Source organism: Drosophila rhopaloa, unplaced genomic scaffold (assembly GCF_018152115.1).
Source record: "Drosophila rhopaloa isolate 14029-0021.01 unplaced genomic scaffold, ASM1815211v1 contig_2, whole genome shotgun sequence".
Taxonomy (NCBI): domain Eukaryota; kingdom Metazoa; phylum Arthropoda; class Insecta; order Diptera; family Drosophilidae; genus Drosophila; species Drosophila rhopaloa.
In genome coordinates, this window is record NW_025335083.1 from 21293884 (window position 1) to 21316343 (window position 22460).

The following is a 22460-nucleotide window of genomic DNA, read 5'->3' on the forward strand; positions in this document are numbered from 1 at the left end:
TTACGCTTTTCGTAATTGATGCACTCTTAGCATTAACGTAGGGATTGGCTGCATACGATTAAAACCATTTGCTTGCGTTGTGAAAACTGTCAGTAGGAATAAACAAACAATGGCCCAAGAAGTTTTTCTTATCAAAAAATATTTTTCGAAATCGAAAACCCTTCAGAAATACTCTTGGGGATGTACTTGATAGTAAACTCATGTCTAGATTGCACCACAGATACATTTCTCAAATATTTGATTACAGATACGAATTGTTTTACTAAGATAAAACAAAATAAGAATGACGTTTCTTTAACATGGAGTTGTTGGCTGTTAATTTCTCAATATTTTTTGTTTTGCTTGTGTTTAATAAGGTTCATATCTTATCTTAGTAAGCTGTCTTGTTTAATTGGGATTATAATAGACAACAACCTGTATTCACACCAAAAATAATTTCTATATTTAGCCAAATATTCTTTATTGTTCTTCCCACCATGTTTGCCAATGTAAACATGAACTCAAACACAGAAAATAAAAATATTGTATATGCCAAATAACAAATATTTGACATAATTCCTAAGAGGGTTGTCTTAATTATTTAAAACATGAAACACTTGTTTTATGGTTTAACGGTTTAACCACTTGTGTTAAGTTTATAGATCCTCTTGTTGTATTTTGTATTTTGATATTTACCTTCTTTGGTTTTCGAACTGGTCAGGCTGTGACCAATGTGGTTCCAGAAGTTGAGCCGGCAGCCGAACACTTTCATTTCCTTGACCCGCTCCTTCATGTTGCCAATGACGCTCGTTTCGGCCAAACTCACGCAGGGAATCATTTGGGAACGGATTAGATGGCGACTAAAAACGCTGGCGCTGCACAAGCGTTTTCAAACTCTGTTTTTCCCTATTTCAATTTAATTTTTAGTGCTGGCAGGGCGAGAAATAGATTTGTTTAAACATTGGCGCGTTGTGGGTCATTAAAGTTGAGTTGGGCAAGCGGTTTTTCAGCCATTCGAAGCGATTTGTGTTTATTTTTTTAATTTCATTCTGCACTGTTTTGTAATTGCGATTTTTTCGAGTCACACATAAATACATTAGGTTCACAACTTAATGAGCTTCTGCTCAAGTACAATGTTTGCGGAAGCAAACTACAACACTACTTTAAGTCCATCAAATTCATGGATGCTTTAATTGCCCAAAACGCAAAAAATGTCTGGCCATTGAAACAATCAATCAAACCAACAAAATACCCAACAGAGGAAGCCGACGAAATTTCAATTCCTGTTTTGGCAATTGAATATAAATATTGGAGGCATGCTTTTAACTACCTCGTACACATGAAACTCCCATAAATCAAACACATTTTGCCTTTGATTTATGCTTTGTTTGAAGAACATCAAACGTGTCACGTTTTTTTAAATTCCTCGAGATGAGCTCGAGAATTTCCTTAAAAATGCTTGGCACAGATTGCAGCTAAGCTAAAAAAAAAAGCTCCTAAACAATCGGGGTTAGACTGCTGCAAATGCTAATGATGCTGCAACCAAAGTCGGTTGAGGTTGCCCCCATCATTATCGACAATCATCATCAGCTTCATTGATTTTCGCATTGTAATTGTTCGAAAGAAGCGCTGCACAGCAAAAGATTAATAATAATTTCTGTGCGGTAGAAGCTAATGACGGATCCAATCTTTAAAACCAAAAATTGATTTATGAGGCATTGAACTAAGTAGAACAATTTCATTTACTTACAAGATGGAAATACTTCATTTAAGGCAAGTGGAAACCTTGAAGCAAACAAAACGCACCCAGTGAGGCAACAAACGCCATCAAAAACAATCTTAGACAACAATCTATAGCCGTGGGCAGAGGAGACCTAGGCGCAGTTCATTGAGCTCTACTGTAACGCACACACTCGCTTGGGTGTCTCTTTTTTTGGTAGCAACTGTTGGCAACATAATTAACATCAATTTCAAGTTTTTTTCACCCTATTGGTTCCTTAATTTAGTGGAACAAACACACGAAATCTAATGAACTTTCAAAATGATTAACGATGCTCGGCTTGCGGTTTACGCAAAATGGGCGTGGTTCTCTATTAAAATTAAAGTCTATTTACAGACTGATTGTTAGAAGGTTAATAAACAGTTAAAACGATATAGAAGTGATCAGGTGTGGATTGATTTTATTTGAAAATAAATAAACTGTGGCACATGAAAAGGCGAAATTTTTTTATTTTTAATACCAATAGGCTGCAATTTTTAGAGAAACATGATAAATATGTTAATTTCTTTTCCAAGAAATAAAACAAAGTTGCGGAAGTATATGTTGTTAAGAAAACGAAAGGTAATACCTTTATAAATACTGGGAAATAAAAATTTCTCAGTTCATTTATTCAAACTTAAAAAAAATTATAAATGATTTAATACTATAAACTCCTAGTTTAAGTTTAAAGCCCAAGGGCAAAAAATAGTTTATTTGAGTAAATTGAAGTTGATGAAAAGTCGTGGGAATTATGGAAACAATAGAAGCATTTATACTTGATTGAATCAGAGTCTTGAAGCCAGCGCTCTTTGTTGTTGATTTGCTAGTTATAAGTGCTACAGATTTCTGCTGGAAACTCGTGTCGAATTGTGAAAAGTGAAATTTTCACGCCTTACACAACAGCCATTAAAGTCGCGACTCTAATTGCATGTGAGTGCTGGCACCAGAAACGAGAAAAACAGTTCAACTCTTACTTGTCGTAAACTAAAAAAAACACAACTGAATAAATGAATATGCAAAGCGGTGACATATGAACGTCTTATTGACCTTGCGTGACCCTGCACAAATCAAAAAAGAGTTAAGATGCTGCCCCCGAGCGAAAGGAAAGCGTTGCCAAAATAAAAGATTCAAAATAAACCGTTTGGGGCGTGGCAAAGTGAAAGAAAGCAACTGCTTTGACCTGATTCCGAAAGGTAAATGCTAAAGCCGAAAAAAATCCAACAACTTGAGGAGCGTGAACAAAGCAAATCCGCCAAATAACTTAAAGCGGTCAAGCGGCGACGAAGGGAGTGAAAGAAGCTATAGCTTTCGCTTGTCATGTTTTTTATTTTCCCTCCTCTGTTGTGGTCTCGACTTCTTCTACGTCTTTCCCCCGATTTTTCGGGGTTTACGGTCTGGTGTTAAAAAGTCTGCAAATGAAATGGCACGTAGCTGACCTTGACCCGCTGCTTTTGGGGCTCCCATAAAATGCAATTTTTATGAACAGGCAGCCGCAACAGCCAGCAAATTGCAATTGAATCTTTGGGCCAATTTACTTTTGGCAAATTGCTAACGGTACCGAACAGCAACAACAAAAAATAAGGAAAAAACTTAGTGGCTTTCGCAATACGCAAAAGAGTTTTAACCAGTTTCAAAGAGAGCTGCCTACAGAAAAATAAACGGCAGAAAGAGATGGGGCGAGAAACTTGTTTCCGATTTTTATTTGCAACCTTCGAAGAGGCATCCGAAAACTACCTTTTCGTATCTGTGTGTCTGACTATCTGAGACAGTGTGCGTGTACTGCCACAACCGTTAGGATCCTTCGATTTTAAACCTGGTTTGCATTATAAATTGAGCCACGCAGCCACACAAGTGGTTTGGCCTGTTTGAGAGTGGAAAACCTTTTTCCTACCAATAATTAACATGGACAATGAATAACTCTCTTAGGTACCTGCCACACATAAAGACACACAGCTGTGGTAAATTAAATAGTTCATGGATCTTGGAAAACAAGAGTTACTGTAATATACTTTTTATTACTTACAAAAGTAAGAATATACTTAAAGATTCAAAATACTGTCCATGAACATATGTCATTTAAATCAATGAAAATAAACATTAGTTACATAATGCTGTTTTCGAACAACTAATAAATAATGATTCATTTTAATTGTAAACATTTATGTTTAAATTAAGAATTAAAAATCTAATAAAATATCAATATTTCTTTTTTTTTTAACACCTTAAAAATGATAGCTATTATTTGTTTCAAATATAGACGACACTATTGCTTTGAACGCAACTGTAGTTAAGTACTTTACATCATGAAGAGGATTTTACTGTTTGCTCATTTGTTAAGAACATTTCGCCTCGTTTGTTTTATTTACTTTTATGGAGAGGTTAGAGATGCCAATCGCATTTACCAAGAATTATCCACACACTTAAGAAACCTCCCGCCTTGTTTAATCGGCTGCCATCAAAATATTTGTAATCCAAACATTTATGACTCGGTAGTTACATTTTGGAGTTACAAATTTAATGCCTCGCCATGTATGGGATTTTATATCTTTTACTCACTCCACCCATCTCCACGTTTATTTCAGGCCTTTTGTTCGGCTTTTTCTCAGTTTTTAATGACAATTTCAAGCTACCTTTTAATGGCTTTTTGGTTTGTTATTTTTATTATTTTTTATGGACCCTCTTCCCATGAAAAGAACCCCACCGAAAAAAGATGGAAGCGGAGATGAGGAGAAATTGTTTTCTATAAACAAAAGCTTCACGAAAGCTGAGAAAACACGAGTAGACTTAAATTGATTTCTATTGAAATTCGAAACGGCACTTTTAGTGTTGCTCTTTGTAATTTTTTTACGGCCCTGAGATCAACGAAAGCTAACGCGATAAGGTCTCAACTGATAAGCCAATCAAGTGTTAAAAGAAATGTGGATGACCAACTAGAGTGTAAGCTGATAAATGTGCATTAGAAATGTGGGGACATACCCAGATTACTGGAAAATAATTACGAGACGAATGGCAAGGCAACACAGAGTTAAGATGTTATTGTAAAATGAGTCTGTTTTTACAAGATTCCAGTGATATGAGTCAGGGGATTACAATTTTATTATTGGCATTCTTTGACAATTATTAGGAAGTTTTTGTTTATGACTACTTGATCCCTTTTGGGAATGATCACCAAGAAATATTTATGGTTATTATTTTTAAGTTAGAGTTTCAATTCTTTTTAAAACTATCTATATCAAGATATCTAAGAAATGTTATTATAATATATGGTTAATATAGTAAATCCTTAAAGTTTTTAGAAATCTACTGTATTGAAAATAAGCAAACTAAAAAATTATTGGAATATCATAAAAAACAATTACGACAAATGATGAAATACCCATAAGACCCGATGAAGATTGATACTTCCTTTACTACCACTCCCAGGCCATATCTTTCATTATAAAGTGAGTGCCTTATGCCAACACTCGGCTCTCGGTTTTAAGTCGGTAGTGTTATTCCATGGCTTTCCATAGGTTATTTCTGAGCTGGGTTACGTGATAAGCAGGCTTAAGTATTTAAGCATTTGCCTGAACGTGCTGGCCTCACAAGAGACAACAAAACAACGAAGAAATAAACATAAAAACAAACGGCGAACAAATTCTCGTTAAAGCAAAGTGACCTAAACTCAAAACTCAAGACTCAATCGAAAAACAAACGAGGAAAGAAACGAAAAGAGAGCTGTTTTTAAGATCCTGTTTTGGAAATATCCACAAGAATAATATTGAATTACACAACAGTGGAGGATTTCGGGATGGGCTATTTCGGCTACCTGCTTAGGATTTTTCTCAGGTTTTCAGAGCCGTAAAACGACTTTGAAATTGAAGTTCGTTAGGAACGGAGGCGCCTTCACTTTGCTAATTGATCTGGCGGGAAGGGAAGGGGTAAAACAAAAGGGGATAGAAAAATGTTTCATGGGTAGAGCTCAAAAGAGTTATTTTTTTAAAGAAAGAAAGTATCTTACTGTTAAAAAAGTAAAAGTTCAAAGATTTACAAGTTGTTTTTCTTTAATAACTTCGGAGAAAATTTAGATACACCTTTTCCTTACCTTTCATTTAAAAATTTATTTAAAATAAATTAGGTAGGGGCTTGTTAAAACACATATGTACAATTAAGACACCAAATTAAAATAAAAAAAACAAAACTTTATGATACCACAAAAATTAACCTTCTTCAGAATAGAAACCCTTTTAGGAATGCCAATGAGTTAAATCTTGAAAGATCAAAATCTTTACACGTGCCTCAATCACAAATTTACGTCCATTGATTTATGCCCACTAGCATGGATATGGCAAACAAAAAAACACAATAGAAGACCATAAACTAAAAATAAACCTTTGAGGAGTTCTTTCGCATGAAAGTTTGTTGTATTTTGTGTGTGTTTTTTCGACAAGTTAATTAAGCAAATGGGCATAAGAAATAATGAATTTCTGAGGGGGTGGCAGGTGACAGGGGGGCTGTTAGAAAATGCGCAAAAGATAAGCACGAAAGCAAAAAGCAGAAAAACTGCTGTGGCACGCCAAAAAGAAACAAGTTAAACAACTTTACTCGGCTCCCCAGAGTTGCCAGATTGGTCAACTAAATAGGGTTTGAACGCAGGTTCAGGTGTGTGTGTGCCGTGACATAAGCAACTTTTACTGTTAGAAATGAGTTTTGGAGATGAGTGAGATCTCCAGCGGTAATAAATCAAGAAACACAATTTCTTCGCTTCGCCTGGCTGCAAACACTTTGTTATTTAATCATCTTTCTTTTTCAATATGGATATTTACATTTGGATTTATATATTCGGGGTCTGAGAACACTTTTGAGCACTTTGAGAAACTTCACTTTTGCATTTACATTTTGTCGCCGCCGCACGTTTTGGCCGTTAACAAATTTTCTGATTTATTGCACTTCTTGTGGCTTAACGCGACCGCCAGTGGTCTAGCAATTTGATTAGCGTTGTATTTAGTTAGTAATTCTATATATTTTGAATGGCACACGCGACAATCGAAACAACAGCTAAATTCGAAACCGCAATCAGCAATCCGCTTTCCGCTTTGCGTTGTGCACTCGACGACGATTCATAAGCGACTCAAATGAAACGCGCAGGCGTCGAGCGCTCTTCGTCAGCTCAAGAAGTTGCTAGCGCAAGAGTGGGAGAGAGCGCTGCGGCAGAGTCGATATAACACTCGCAAAAATACATTTCCAAATTTAAAAATGAAAAAGAATTTTTTTGTGTGGCATTAAAAAACCATTACAATTAAAAATTATAATTAATTAGATCATTAAAAAAATAATAATTTCGGAATTCTTATTAAATGAGAAAATCTTTGCTTTAACTTGCCAACATATTACAATTTTTGACAATCGCAGAAATCCTAAAAGACCAAAAGTAATTTTAGTAATTTAAGACCCCAGAAAGTATGCAATATTTATTTAAATCTGAGTGTTGGGCATTTTGAAGTCAGTTATTTGACCTTATCGTTCTTGTTTTTGTTCGGATCATATATTTTTTAGTTTCAAGATTTACAGTGTATAGAGAGTAAGTGAGGGGAAGAGATCCTCTTAAATGGGGAAGGGGGAAAACAGATGCAGATCTTAAGAGAGCCGCTAAGTAGGGGGTAAAAATAAGTCAGCATGTAAGCAGAGTGGAGCAGCTGGGAGAGACAGCTGGAAGAGAGAGATGGAGCATCAAAAGAGAGAATAATGGGGAACCAGAAGAGTGGGGCAGAAAAGCAGTGGCTACAATGGAGCAACACAGTGCAGCAGATAAAAAGAGAGGAGTGAATATAACCGCAAATTATAGTACTTGTAGTTGTTTCTGTAGCCCAGTCAAATCAATGAGCACTTGTGCACTTAGCCACTCACAATTACAGTTAGAATCTGTTAAAAATAAGTTACATGCGTAACAGCGAGAGCAAAAAATACGGTAAGAGAGCGTGGGCCACAATACCATAAAATAAAGTTCTAAAGTTTTTAGGAAATGAGCAGCATATGCCTAAGAGGAACTTTTTTTTTGTGTGTCTTTATTTTTTGTTGGGCAAGGCAACTTGCAATGCAGCACACACAAAAAAAGAGGGAGATAGAGATATTAAGAGATGGGGAAAGGGGAAGGATGGGAGAGAGGGGGTGGTTGGCTGCATCTTTTGGCTGGCGGCCAAAATGGAGTTTCCAATGCAGAAAGAGAGGGTGATAGTGAAAGAGACACATGGGTAATATTCATTATAAGGCGCAATTAGGAAAAACATTTTTGGAGCAAAACATGAAATCCAAAAGTAAGTCAACAGGAAAATGATTGAGTTGACTTCAAAAAGAACAGAAATATCTTGGTTTACTGAATGAAACTTCAGATAAATATAATTGGATAATATACGTTTTAAAACTACTTTTAGAATACAAAATTTATCATGCCTAAAAAATTTCCCCTTAAAATAGCTAAGGACAACTCTCTTAAGCTAGTTTTTAGGAAAAAAATTAAGGTATTGGTTATTTCCGAAAAACATTTACATATAAAGAAATAATTATCATACCATCCATCAAATGTTTTTGACGCAAGCAACACAATATCCCATGATTAAATGCCTTTAATCAACTGGCAAACCTGATTGGTGAATTATAGAAATTCTTTCTTAATTTCACTTCGTTTTCTGCGGACATGAGATAATCCGGGGATTAGCATAACAAATCCTGTCACAAGAACCAACCATTGCCATTATGTAATGTCAAATGGCAGATTATGGGAAATCAAACACTTGTCACACGCCAGTTCTTCGTGAAAAGAAATTAATTGGTTGAGAAATTTGCTAAGATATTATGTTTGGCCAAAAATAATTATTGCGTGGTCTTTTTTGTCGAGATGGAAAGGTTAAGAGAATTGAGTGAGTTAACAAAGGAGAATGGTTGAAAAAAAGAAGGAAGGGTTCAAAACATTCGAAAGCTCGGCTTCTGCTGCCGATTTCCCACGTTTAGAACGAATCACAACAGAACGCATCATTAATCATTGCAGGATGACCAGGGGGTGCGGTGGGGATACCGCGATACCGCACTCCAACCGCGAGGCGGCCTAAAACTTTTTGAAAGATCCGACCAGAACAGAAACAGAACAGAACAGAACCCAACAGAATGGAGCTAAAAGGCAGGCACATTGGGCAGGTCGAAGGCATCGAAGCCACCAGCCACCAGCCACTGAAGATGCATGAACAAAAAGCAGCAGCAACAACTAATACAAGGCACAAAGGCGCGTTTCTTGTCTGGCGGATTGGTTTTCAAGAACGGGAACAGCGACGCGGCTCAGACAACTTACACTAAACAAAATACTTTTTTAATCATCTAAAGAGAAAAGTTTTAGTTCAGAAGTTAATTAATTCAATGGTAAATGGTTCTTTTTATACAAAAATCCACAAAAAAAACTCTTCTTAACTTCTAGGTACTTAGGTCGATTTGTATTGTATTGAAACATTTCTATAAGTAAGGTATTATATCTTACAAGAAACTCATAGATAACGTTCTTTAAAAAATGAGTTGCAGTTCATAAAGCCCCATTATAGAAATGAATTTAAATGTAACCTTTTTCCAAGTGCACTGTGACTTTATACCAGACTCCGACTTAAGGTCCGTTTTCATGGTCAGTCACCCGACGCATTTTGGTGCTCTTTGCCGAGCTGCAGGAGACAACAAGGGGCACCTAATTACAATCAAATGGAAGGGGGCGGACGGCTGGCCGAGATCGGCTAATAGCGAAATTAATCAAATCATCAGGGGGACAGCCGCACCGACAGACTGATAGATAGACAGGGCAGTTCCGCCCTTCGGTCTCAACTACAGAATTCAAAGCCTGCGGCCAGAAAGGAAGCATCGCATCTACATGTCCAGGTCCCATCCTAGTTTTCTTAGCCAAGTTCATTGCACGTGCCTAGGCACACTCACACAATGCTGATCCAGAGATACTGGCCAGTTGTTGTTGTTTACTTTTTCCATTCGAGTCTTAAACAATTGGCCCAAGCCAGAGCCAAAATAAAAACCAGTTTGTGTTCGGTTTTTAGCTTTTTTAGTTGGTTTGCCTGGGTTTGAGTTTGTTTGGCTGCTGTTCTCTTGAGGTGCGCTCTTAAATATCGAACTGGCTGCTTTTTCGGATACATCCGAGCAGTCTAAAAACCGAAACCAGTTTGGAGAACTGGCCAAAAGGAAACCTCCCTGCCTGCCTTCGGTGGGGGTGTTTGTAAGTTTGTCAAAATAATAAAAAGGAGGCACACAAAAAAAGGCCCGAAAAAAAGTGCAACCCAAAAACTCAAGTTTAAACTTAATAGAAAAACTTCTTTCAGCTTGCTTCTTTGTTTTCGGGTTTACTTCTTTTATGGGTTAGATACCCCTTCCATTTCACTCTTTATTTTCTTACCCCGCGGTACCCAGATAATAATCACAACATGAAACTATTTTTGAAGCACTTAAAACGAGACCCATAAATCTTTGTTTTCGGGAATAGTGGAAAGAACCGAAAAACCGAACCAGAAAATAATCTGGAGAAAGAGCAACGACATCGTAAAATTGCAGCTAGCGGACCGTTCTTTCTGCGTTGCGCCTGATTATTCTGCTTAGATGGGTTTATTATTTCATTTATTTTCATCTTTCAAACGAACCAAGTAAAATTCCAACATTCTTCGTGGCCTTGTGAGAATATTACATTTTTTACATTTACTTCTTGATCTACCATAAATATTTATAATACAGGTACGTTGGTAACAGCAATTATTCAATTCAGTTATATTGTAAAGTACATTTTGTCATACTTTTGGGAGAGTAAATATTCTTTGTAATAATTTGTATATAAATAAAGTTTTCTTTTACCATCCCTAAATGTTGTTTTCAATAAAACAACTTTATTTTCAATCAATAATCTGAAGGGTATTTTGGTTAATGGTTGGCAGGAGCTTTACACTTTTCCTCTTACTTATTTTTAAGAGTCTTTCGAAGTGGTCTTTTAATTGCAACAATGCCAACACATCGCAGGCGATGGCACGCGGCGAAAGTCAAAATGTGGAGGAAAAGGATTCCGGGCAGCATAATTAATTTCTCAAGACCTCGAGGCTTTGAGAGGGAAAGGGCAGTGAGGGGGAGTGAAAGATAACCGAAGGAGAAAATTGACAGGCTAATTTATTGTAACGGCAACTGACAAGCTCCCGCAATCGCGGGCCCAGTCATTCCACTTTCATTGTCTTCGGCTGATAAATGAAGATGAAGTCGACCTGATTTTTATTGTTATTTCCGCTTGGTTCCTTGAAGATCCCCATGGAATTGGCCATGCCCTCTTATACCACCGAATGACTGGCCGAAATTGGCAGACTTAACGGCAATTTAAAGTGACGCCTCTAATTGATGTCCCCACCGAATAAAAAGTGGGGAGAATCCTCATGAAGTTATCGCCACCAGGGGAAACTGAAATTTGTTGGGCCCTAAATTTGGTAAAACTGTCAAACAATGAGACACAATGTGGTCACACATGGCATTTAGGGGTCTGTCTTCTGGTTCCCAGTTTCGTTCCCATTTCCCAATCTAATCTGATGACACAAATGAGCAATCAGAAAATCAGCTTGACATCTGCGGGCTGTCAGCGAATGGGAAAAGTTCACTCCAGCAATTTCAGCTGTCTCGGGCGGTCAGGGGTTAAGGTTGAAGAAGGTGCCGGGAAAATTGGAAATCTAGATCAAAATATTTATGACAGCTGATAATGAGAGCAAAGGATTTGGGAAATAATGCCTACCAAAAGGGTGTTTACATTCCAATCTCACAAATGAGATAGTTAACAAATAAATGAACACTATTGTAGAGCATTTCTTTTAGAAATTTGTTTTTGGTTTTCTAAAAAGATAATAAAGAAACATTTTCTGTACCCCCTTTGGAGATTTCCTGTATTACTTTTTTATCTACTGCTAACCAAAGATTTGTTTTGATGACTCAAAAAGACCTGACATAATCTTACTCGATCAAACAATGAGTCTCGTGAGCTTGATAAAAAACGGTAATCCTATTTGTATTATATCATTTGAAATTCATTTTTCTTTTCAACTTATGTATTAAAATGTTGTCTTACTTCTAAATATATTTCTTACTTTGTTTTTCTTTTCTGATTCTATAGTTTGTAGAAGTAAAGCCTTTAAGTTTCCTGAAATCCCCAGACAAATATGGAAGACAAACTTTTTAGCAACTATTTGCTGACCACAGGCGCATTATGTGGAATTCGCACCCAGTCAATAAAAAACTTACCACCAGGTGCCAAGTTGCATTAGACTTGTATACCCAGACATATTTCCATTTCGTGGAGGTATTTGTTCCGGCCACACACCCAGAAGTGCAAGTATCTGCGTAACTCTCAGATACTTCTCGCCAGCCTCCTTTCGAGCCTGCTCATTAACGGCTTAGAAAAGTAGAAGAGCTGCACTTCAGACACGCACACAATATAAAATGAAGAAAAATCCAAATGGGGAGCCAGTTGGCACCGCAGACAATGTGTCAAATAAGGCCTGACGACAGGAAAAAGGAAAAGCGTTGCGAATGCAGAACATGTGTGTGAGAAACAAGGGGCGATAAGTGAGAAAAAATGTGCAGATACAAAGGAAGATTTTCGAATGGGGCGGGACAGTTCTGAGATCTGGGGATTTGGGGGCAAGGCAAATTACAGTGGGGGAACTCCCACAGTTGACAATGACATTTGCCTGACACGGCAAGGAAGTCGCCAGTCAAGGCTAGCCTCAAGAGGTTCTTCAACTCCCCCGGAAAGTTGGGGCTCGCATTGCAGTTAAAGATAGAATCTTTGGCGACTTCAAATATTTCTAGGCCTTTTCTTTAACTTGGCATAATATATTACATAATAAAACGGCAGAAATATAAGTTAAGCTAAGTTTACAGATATAATAATATTTTTAAATAGCTTTTCTAGTACTTACATGACTATATAAAAAAAGTGGTTACAATTTTATGGCTACTTACTTGGGTTATTGTTGGCCTCACGCCAATGTGCGGCAGCTCTGCAACCAAAGGTGGTCCGAGATAATACCTTGCAGCAACTCCACTTCTTTCCAGACCACAATCCTGGATGGTAGCGATACGATTTTGGCGTATTGCTATCTTCGCAAACTGAAATGGGAGTTAATAATAGATGATTATCTCAAAAAATCAAAAGAACAAGGGCAAGTTCAAGTTGATTTTAAAAAGGTTTGATAGCAGGTCATCGAAAAAGCATCATCTGCCTTTTTAGCCAATTAAAAGTTGTTATTAATTTTGACCTGTGTGTTTCCCAAATTTCTGGCCTATCTTTTACTAAATTCGGCTGCTCTTTGTTATCGCCTTCGATTGATCTGGCCAAAAACAGCTGCACTACTTCTCCCTTGTTTTCTTTTTGGGTCATCATCAATCGAGTCAATGGGGGCTCACCTTGGCGGATGGCGCGGATCCACTCGGTGCGCTCCTTTTCGCTGTTGGCGATCACGTAGAGTGTGTACTGTGGCACCGCTCGTCCACTCTGCTGGCCCTCGATTCCGCCCCCGCCTCCGTTCTCCAACTGCTGCGAATTCGCCGACGAAGAGATCTCACAGTAGCCCACTTGGAACGGATAACCCTGGATGGATTTTGAACGTTTGTTAATGAAACTTTGCGCTTTATTTTCCCAACGATTTCTGGCTACTCACATCCGGTGCAAAGGGATCGCCGCCCTCGCCGCTGACCGTCGCCTCCTCCACCAGGCGAACGCCCTTCAAATGAATGCGACCGCGTTCTCGTCTCCGCTGAAAGTGAAACAGATAGATGGGAAAGTTGTAATTAAGTTTTTGATAAACCAATCTAAAACGTTTATTTCATGTTGGGGAAAGGAAATCGCCAACAATTGGCGACTTAAATGGTTGGTATCTCCAATATATTAAGTACTGTTTATAAATAAATAAATATTCCCTGAGGAAATACTATAATCTAGAGATCAATCAGAATGGGAATTCTAACTTAAAAAAAATGTGAAATTCATCAATATAATATACATAGAGTAAACTTCTTTATAGTATTCCCAAAGAGATAAACAACTTGGTTTCCAATTATACTCAATTAAAAATGAATTAAGTTAAATTGGATTTACTTCCAAACGTAACGAATTGACTAATAAAATCGTTCGTTATAAACTATACAAATCGATTAAAAATATAGTTCTGCTCCAATTCATTCTAATTAAATTCGTATAATTAATTCCTTCTTTCTTGTTTTCTACAAATAAAAAGCACCACAAGCAGCAGACTTTCCATTACAGCATACCCTCTTTAAATTAGCTTCTTCAATCTTCATCATTGGACCCATTAGCAGCCCCATGCTCGTCGGCATTATCATCATTCCCACTCATCGCACAACCTCACACATTAGCAGCGCCAATTTAACGGATCGCCTTGTGGATTTTCCTGCTCACTTTCGAGTGGAGTGCGAGTTTCAATTTCAATTCTCAATTGGCCGCCAAGTTGGCTTTTCCTGCCACACTCACACACACAAACATATTTTCATTTTCGTTACGAATTTGAAGTTGAATTTGAATTTCTGCTGGCTCATGATTCCGCCCTCTTCACTCGTTCCTCTTTTTTTCCTCCCACTACTTAGCTTTTGGCTTAACCCAAATAGGTTTTGACTTTTGATGCACAAGTTTTAGGTACACAACGAAAATGGGAATGCCCCCACCATTCATTCGATAAAATATATATTTTTATCATTAAGAACTAACTATGCTATTATTAGTATATTATTTAAGGTTTTGAATACCTTTCAGTTTTATTTGTTATGAATGGACGATAATTTCAGTACAGTATTGCTATTCATTTATTCTGAAAAACGTCAAACCCCTTTCAAGTGAAGTTTTTCTCTCTGTACTTCTTTATCAACATTATGTCTCGAAAACCCAAGAAGGAAGTTCAATTTCTTTTCTTGAATTTCAGTTTCTGTTTTTTCTTTACCCTCCCCTTTCTTTTTAGGTTTTTTACTGTAAAGCTTTTGTTTTTATTTTTTTCTTATTTTGAAATTGCTGCTTGTTTATTTGAGGTCTTTGTGTCAACGCTGTTTTTGATGAGGTTTTTATGTTGCGTCTGCCGTTGGTTGCCTCACTTTGTGTTTGGATAGATTTTTTTTTCTGGGTTGCTGCGATAAGTCGGGGCAAAAGCTAACCCGACAGACGACAACGTGCTTATCTGTTGGTCTTAAAATTTCACTCTCCGAACTGCCTGTGTGTTCCACAACAGAATCCCCACCTCACGCCCGAAAGTTATGTCTTAGATGGCAGCAGCCTTTGTTGGCCGTCAGAGTCAATTAGGCCAATTACGTTGACTTAATTGAGCTGGCAGCGCTTTAAGGTCTTCCCCAATTGTTGCACCGTCTTCGCCCGGCAGTTCCCTCCCCCTCCTCACCCTATAGCCCCTCCAAAGTTGGGTTCAAGTGTCGGCACACGTGCAAAAATTACCCCTGGCGAAAAAAGGACGATGACGACGCTGCTCAAGTGCCGTCGAGTGGAATGCCAGGATGATGCCGAAAAAAGGAGCGATACGTATTTAAATGGCGCACATTTTTCGGCATCCAGTTAACTTAGTTTATTAAGCCTGTCAGGGTACGTGAATGATATGCATACTTAGGGATTTTTAACGTGAAATTGGGTATACAGCTTTCGAGGGGATGTTTGATACAAGAAAACAAAAGGGAAAAACGTTGAATCACAAAATAGTACCAAAAACAAAAACAAGTTTGTTGATAATGTTTTAGAACTAAATTACAAAGTCTGAAATCTATAAACCACATTTAGTATTTTAAGTAGATAAGCAATAAAATCTAAAGACACAAAAATCTCCTCTGTTGAAATTCAACAATATTTATATCAATATATATTTAGTTGTCACCCCCGAATATGAATATTCTGCAATCATTTAAGCATTTAGGGGATTTTTTTAATTCTTTAATTGATAAAAAATGAAATATGTTGCTTTTAAAAAAGAAGCCAAATTTTTCTTTAAAAAAATATCTTCTGCATTATCAGCTAATGTAGTTCCCCTCTGCGGCAACCCAACTTTCAGTGAATTGAAAAATTCAACAGAAATGGAGTGGGCGAAGAATAGCGCCATCAATAGGAGCAAAAAGCGGAAAAGAAGGAGGAGGCTAGGAAAATAGTCCGACAGCTAGATGACATCCGGCGTCTGTCAGCCCAATTCAACCCAGTTTCAGTTTAGTTCGCCAGACGATGCTTCCTGAACACGCCAAGTTGGCTCAGAGGAGGAGGTAGTACGTAGTGGCAGGAGGTGGAAGAGGAACATGTCGTGCCACTTTCTCGTGAATAGCCAACTGAACTGAACTGAACTGAACTAAACCGAAATGGATGTTGAAATGAAAAGTAGAACTACATAACTGCGAAAAGAGTATGACTGCTAGTTATGGTTTCTGCTTTCATATCTGCGGACAAAGTTCTGTTCTCCCTTTGAGAAAAGGTCAACGAACTAGCAGATACAAATGTATCTATATCTAAAGGTTGCGCAAATGTTCAGCATATGTCCCGACATGTGGCATCAATAAGCGAAATGGAGATGCATCTGCTACTGATTCACAGTGAAAACGAGCTAAAAATTGCTGGCAATTAAATCGAGATCTTTCAAACCCGAATGGAAATTTCCTTTGACTAAAAATAAAAAAGAAAAGCGGGATACCCTGTAAAACTGGTTTGCCGAATTCTGCTTAAAATTGATATACCCTCGTTAAACGAAATGGAAAGGCCCAGACGAAATGAAACTCCACCAAGTGAAAGTCAATTAGGGCAACATTAATCAAACTGATTAACAAAATGCAGTTTCGGTTTCGAACCTTTCTGAAATTGCCTCAAGCCAAAAACAAAAACCATAAAACCGGAGAATGATTATGGAAATGGAATGGTTAAAGACTAAACTCGATTTTGGGTGTCGAAAGTTGGTTAAGCAAACAAACTGTGGATAGAACATAAAGAAAACTTCCTTCGGGCTACTCTTTATGACAGTAGGAAATGCCACTGACATGGGAATGTTTTACTTAATTATTCTTTTTTTTTTAAAACTTATTTTTCTTGCATAATTTGTCTGATGAAAAGTATATCTTTGTTACTGTTTCTGCTGCACTCTCATCTGGCAAAGGAATTTCCGGAAGCGAGTGAATAAAAAGCAGCCAAGGGTCCAAAGGTAACACAATATGCTAAAAAGGACAACAGGTTGAAACACGAAACGCACCTGTAAAGGCACCGGGGTGTACCCTTATTTAATTCTATTGTTAAGGGGAAAAAAGAGGAAAAGAGCGTCCTAATGGCACGGCAATCACCTGTGCATAATTGAGAGAGCTGTCAAAGCAAAATGCACCTCAGGTAGGCAAAAAAAAAATAAAATACAAAAACCAAGAGAAAAAGAAAAATGGGGAGCTGGCGAAGGAAAACGCAACAAAAGTCCCGGAAAATTGAGTACCAGCAGCATAAAGGCAAAACGATTAAGTGAAAATTGCCATTGCAGAGGGTCAAAGTGGAGTGGGTTAGCAGAAAGAGAGAGCGTGGAAAATAAAACGATAATTGAAAAATAGATGAAGAGAGTAAGCGGAGAAAATGCAATTAAAAGTAGAAGCAAATTTACTAGAATTTTGCATCACTTTTTCAATAAACACTAAATGATGTTAAAATTTCATTAAAATCTTAAAGTGGTTCTAAATAGAAAATGTTAACAATTATCTTTAAATACTTCTTAAGTATCAATAATTTAATTTTTAGCAACATAAACCTATATAGAAACAAAATGTTAAGCACTAAGCATTTTTCCCATGTTACTAAAATGGGAACCATGTACTATCTAACAATAACTAGAACACTCCCTAAAATGTTTATTCCCACGATGGCAAATGTAAGTGCTCTTTAAATTATAATGATACCAACCCGATTATAATGGTAGATGCACTTCATTGGACAGTTAAGTGTATTCCCTCCCACTCTTTATCTATATCGCCCACTCGAGTGCATCCTCGAAGTTCAAGAGTGAAACCTTTACAATGTTGATTAATGAAAACCAAACTGCCTCATGTGGCATGTTAAAATGCCATTTCGGTTCGACTTTGAGCTGCGTAACGAATCGGGCAAGATATGTACATACATATGTTCCCTTCGATTGATCGAGGGGAAACTATGGAGTGGGGGAACCCCCTGACAATTCCCATGATTGATTGCAACTGGGAAGGAGCGCTTCTTGAACTGACCGCATGTGGAGTGCGATTGAAAAATTGCCTCAAATAAATTATAACTGTAATAAAGAGAAAACCAAATGTACAAAATGCCCCAGCGTAATGGTTTTTCAATTTCCCCAACCTCCCCGGCTTTTTTTCTTTACTATAATTATTACAATTTCACGCGTAGGAGCGGCGAAGAGCGATAAATTTCAGTTAAAAGAAGAATGTAAACAAAGACAGCCGTTGTTTCTTTGCCTTGCCGTCTGTTTCCTCTATTGACCAAGGGGGCAGAGGAAAATTTATGCATTTTTCCAATGAAAACGAAAATTTTCCTATGCATAATTCTAGTTGTTTTCGCTGCTCTTTTGGTGCTGGTTCCCAGCCATCAAAAGGACATGGTTGGTTGACTCGTATGTTCTGGTCAAGCTGTAGTAATTAATTTTAGTGTGGGTAATTTCTGCTAAATCATTCCCTGTTCATCTAGGCTGTCTTCGCCTCTTCCTGTCAACAGACGAACACCACTTCCTCTGCGAATATTTATCGCTAAATTTGCATCAAAGTCAAAGTTCTTAAACTCAAATCGTACACCTCATAAAAAATAATAGCTATGCTGATTTTGAATTATGGGAAAAATTGTTTAAACACTGTTGCATACTGTTGAATTTAAGCTTTCAATTAAAGTTGTGAATAGTTTAGGAATAGATTTTAGATATAAATATAATAATATATTATAAGCTATGAAAATTTAAAGTCATAAGAAAATACAAGAGTTAAGAATATTGAAGAAAACATGGCATGTTACAAAAATTGAAAATTAAGAACATACATAAGTTTGGCTATAAATTCCATTAATTTTTCATGTTTTATTTTGATATACAAATTTTGGTTGGGTTCTAGTTCTGAACAAAAACCATAAGTTTCCGCTTGCGTCCTGAGAAAAGCCATCAAAGCATGGACTGCGATTTCGTTGGAATTCCCCTACACATGGGAGTGATCCATCATTGGGTCGCAGAAAGAGAAAAATACTAGAGGAAATCTTGGGAAAAACGAAAAAGCGTTGGCGATGTAATTAACGATAAGACAAAGTTCAAAGTTGGCCTGCTGTAACCCTAATAATTAAATTTATAGAAAAGAAAAGACAACGACGGAGAAGAGAAGAAAAATCGAATTCAGATAAGCATCAAGAAGAGCTTGTACCTCCACATACATATATACAGCTGATCAATCAGCGATCCCCTCCCCCCGCTTTTCCATCCAACTCTATAAATATGAAAATCGTGACTTGAACGCTTAAAAAGCGCTTAAAACGTATTAAGCAAACACACATATGGAAAACTTGTCCGCCGCGGAGACAAAGACAGAGGAATAATTGAAAAGTGAGTGGGGAACAAAGTGCGATGGCAGGGGAGCAGAAGAGATAAATGTGCCGAGGAAATTGTCAGTCATAAGGTCAGCAGCGAGTGGATCCGAAGAAAACCCCTATCCCAAAATTCCTATCCCTTGAAATCTACCCAATATCAAGTAATTACATGCGAGGAGAAAGAGTATTTCTTTGACAGCTGTGAAAAAAAAAAGAAAAAGCCGAAGTCGAAAAAGCCGAAGTCGAAAAAGTATACCCCTACGCACAGGCATTTTCAAGCATTTTCCTCTGCTTGGTTAGCTGTTTAAATATATACATACTCCTTCCTTGGATTTCTTGAGGGAAACATTTGGTCTCTATGCCCTTTGTCTATTTCTGAAGCAATTCGTGTTTATTTTTATGTTTTGATAAATGCATTTCTCCAGCCGCATCCCATTCACAGACATCAGCGAATCGTTGCGGAGGTCGTTCACTGCAGCTCCTCTACTTTTCCATCTGTCCTGAATGGGAACTCTAATTGGTATATCAACAACAAATCGGATTAATTTACAAAATCGATATGAGGCGTAACATTTTTTGGAATTTCATGGCCATGGTTTTCATTAAAGCCTCTTCATTTAAAATTTATATTACTGAATGAGCAATCTCCGACGTATATTCAATTTATTCTATTTGTATGTGACATTACCATTTTAATGTTATGCTAAGTTCTAATTTTATGGTAGCAGATTGTAGATTTTATTTAAGTATCCCTAGATGGGCCAATACAATTGCCTTTTTTCTTTATAATCTATTTGTCAAATAATTTACCTAAGACAAACAAACATTGTTTTAGAACATGAAAATTTGCCTAAGTGGGTTTGTTTTCCCAAAAATACACTAAAACAATTATTTTTATTTGTTTAAAAATACTTAATGGCATGGTCTATTTATGTCAAAATATGTAATATGTTATAAGTATACATATACATTTTGTAATAAACAAGAGAATGCAGCATTGATAATTTTATCGTTGCATTTATGTGCTATTTTTAACTGAAAACAAATTAGCACGAAAAACAAAACGAAAAGGAAAAACAAGCAACCAACAAAAAACTCATAAATAATCAATTTGTATTCTTAAAATTTGGAAAACCCAGTTTATTATTAAATTGTTTTCTTAAAATTTAAACAATTGCGAAAGCATTATTGTTGACATATTAACAAACATAAAAACACACACACCCAGGCCAAAGTGAAAATACACAAAATAGAATTATAAATAAACACAAAATTTATACTTAGAACTAGCAACTTGAATTGGCGAACCGATAGTCAACTTGGGAACACTCCTTAGAACAATACACTCTGAGAGAGAACAGAACGGCAGCCGCGTCAGCACTGTTCTCTCTTGATTTTCGCTCGCTTCGCTCTTATTTGATTTTACGCGACCCTGTTGCCATGTGCCCGGGTAGCTCAGTCGGTAGAGCATTGGACTTTTAATCCAAGGGTCCAGGGTTCAAGTCCCTGCTCGGGCGATCCAAATTTTTTTTTAATTTTAACAAATTTTTTTTTTCTTTGCGGGTTGGAATGTTTTTAAAAATATTTTCATTCATTTAACGCGCGTGGGAAAGACCCGGAGGCTGTGATTCATTCATAAAACTGCATGTGCAACAACATAATTAGGGCAGGAAGAGGGCGGTCGGTTGGTTAGGTTAAATTTAAAGTAATGCGTCGATAAAACGAACCATTATAAGTCATATCAAATTATCAAACGGTTAGCGGTCACGAAAGATATTTAATTATTGTTGGTAGGTTTTCTGTTGGATTTTAAAAATTCAATTTTTTTAAATATTTTTTGTACATTTACATATATGTACAAAAAATATTTAAAAAAATTAGTGATGCAAGCAAAAAAAAATATGCAGTAATAAACAAACATTTATAAGCACAAAGCAAATGTTATTCAAAAGCAAAGGACGGTACAACTTTATAAAGTGTTTTGCCTTTAGTTTTGCTATAAAAGTAACACTGTAGCTTGGACCACAGATACTGGATACCGGAGCCTATACAGCCAGTGGAGAACACAAGCATCGCCCGCCGGGCAATTTGTCTGGGTCGAAGCTCTGGAATCCTCCTCCTTCTGACAGAAGCGCAGTGTCTGCGCCAATTCCTGACCGATGACTGCGAAACGCCCCCCAAAACTAAAAATGGAAAAAAGGAAAAAGAAAGAGCCAAGAGGTGACCAGCTCAAATGCCGAGGAAAAGAGCTGGCTGGGAAACTGTAATGGAAACCGGAAATGGGGTGGATGCCAAGCAGATTGAATCATTGGCCATGCCTACATGTGTTCCTATGCTGCATTCAGGAAAAGAGTTGCTGGCTGCATTTCATATCGGGATCTTTTACACGACAGATTCAAGGGAATTTTGATTTGGCGAAATTGCACTGGAAGCGGAAATTAGTCGAGTCAAAAGCTGCGAACGGCGAAAGTCATTTATCATTTTGGACATTTTTCAGGCAGTGTGTGAATATTTTTTTTTGCATGCCGGTTTGGACAATTGTCCGGCTAAATTTACAGTTATGCATTTAACAAGAATGGGTTGATGGGCAGTGGAAAATTGTTTTATGTTATAGTTCCTTTAGATTAAAATTCTTGAGTAAAAATAAGTTTGCAAAATTATAATTATATAAAATTATTGTGTTCCTTAACTAAACTAAAACAAAACGTAAGATTTTTATTGATTTTTTTAAATACATTTTCCTACATTTGCAAAATGGCACAAAGCAAATGAAAATGTAAGCTCTTAGCGCTGATGGTTTATGGCCCAGTCGTAAATGTTCTTTCAGTTGTAAATGTAATTATTTTAAAAATTTATAGTAATTACATTTTTTCCCACAAGTCAAAACATCTTGTTTTAGTTGTCCGAGTCCATTTTTCGTTCCATAGTACTTCGGCAACGGCCTTTGTGTGGGCCAAAAAAGTGAGGAAAGTAAGTCTCGCACGCAGCTTAAACAGAACCGAAACGACAACCCACATTGAGTTATGAAGCTAACCCCCCTTATGCGCTCCGCCGCCCCTATTTTGCCGCCAAAAAGCCATAAAGTACAAAACAGCTAACAACTTATGGCGATCGCTGCTG

General features: G+C 37.2%; 1 protein-coding gene and 1 non-coding gene across 3 annotated transcripts in view; one reads left to right on the top strand and one right to left on the bottom strand.

Annotated features, from left to right (window-relative positions):
- Nucleotides 1–22460, bottom strand: part of LOC108051639 (tyrosine-protein kinase Btk29A) — a 46269-nt gene that overhangs the window by 12977 nt on the left and 10832 nt on the right. Inside the window, exons 3-5 of one of the 2 annotated variants that reach the window (XM_044459393.1) lie at nt 13438–13533; nt 13184–13367; nt 12740–12886 (exon numbers count right to left, since the gene is read on the bottom strand). In XM_044459393.1, the coding sequence (XP_044315328.1) occupies nt 12740–12886; nt 13184–13367; nt 13438–13533 (427 nt within the window). Of the gene's footprint in view, nt 1–675; nt 909–6543; nt 6860–12739; nt 12887–13183; nt 13368–13437; nt 13534–22460 lie in introns of those variants that run through there. The other variant, XM_044459394.1, reaches the window with a different exon arrangement.
- Trnak-uuu lies at nt 20785–20857 on the top strand. Its single transcript has one exon. It is a non-coding gene; the product is annotated as a tRNA-Lys (tRNA).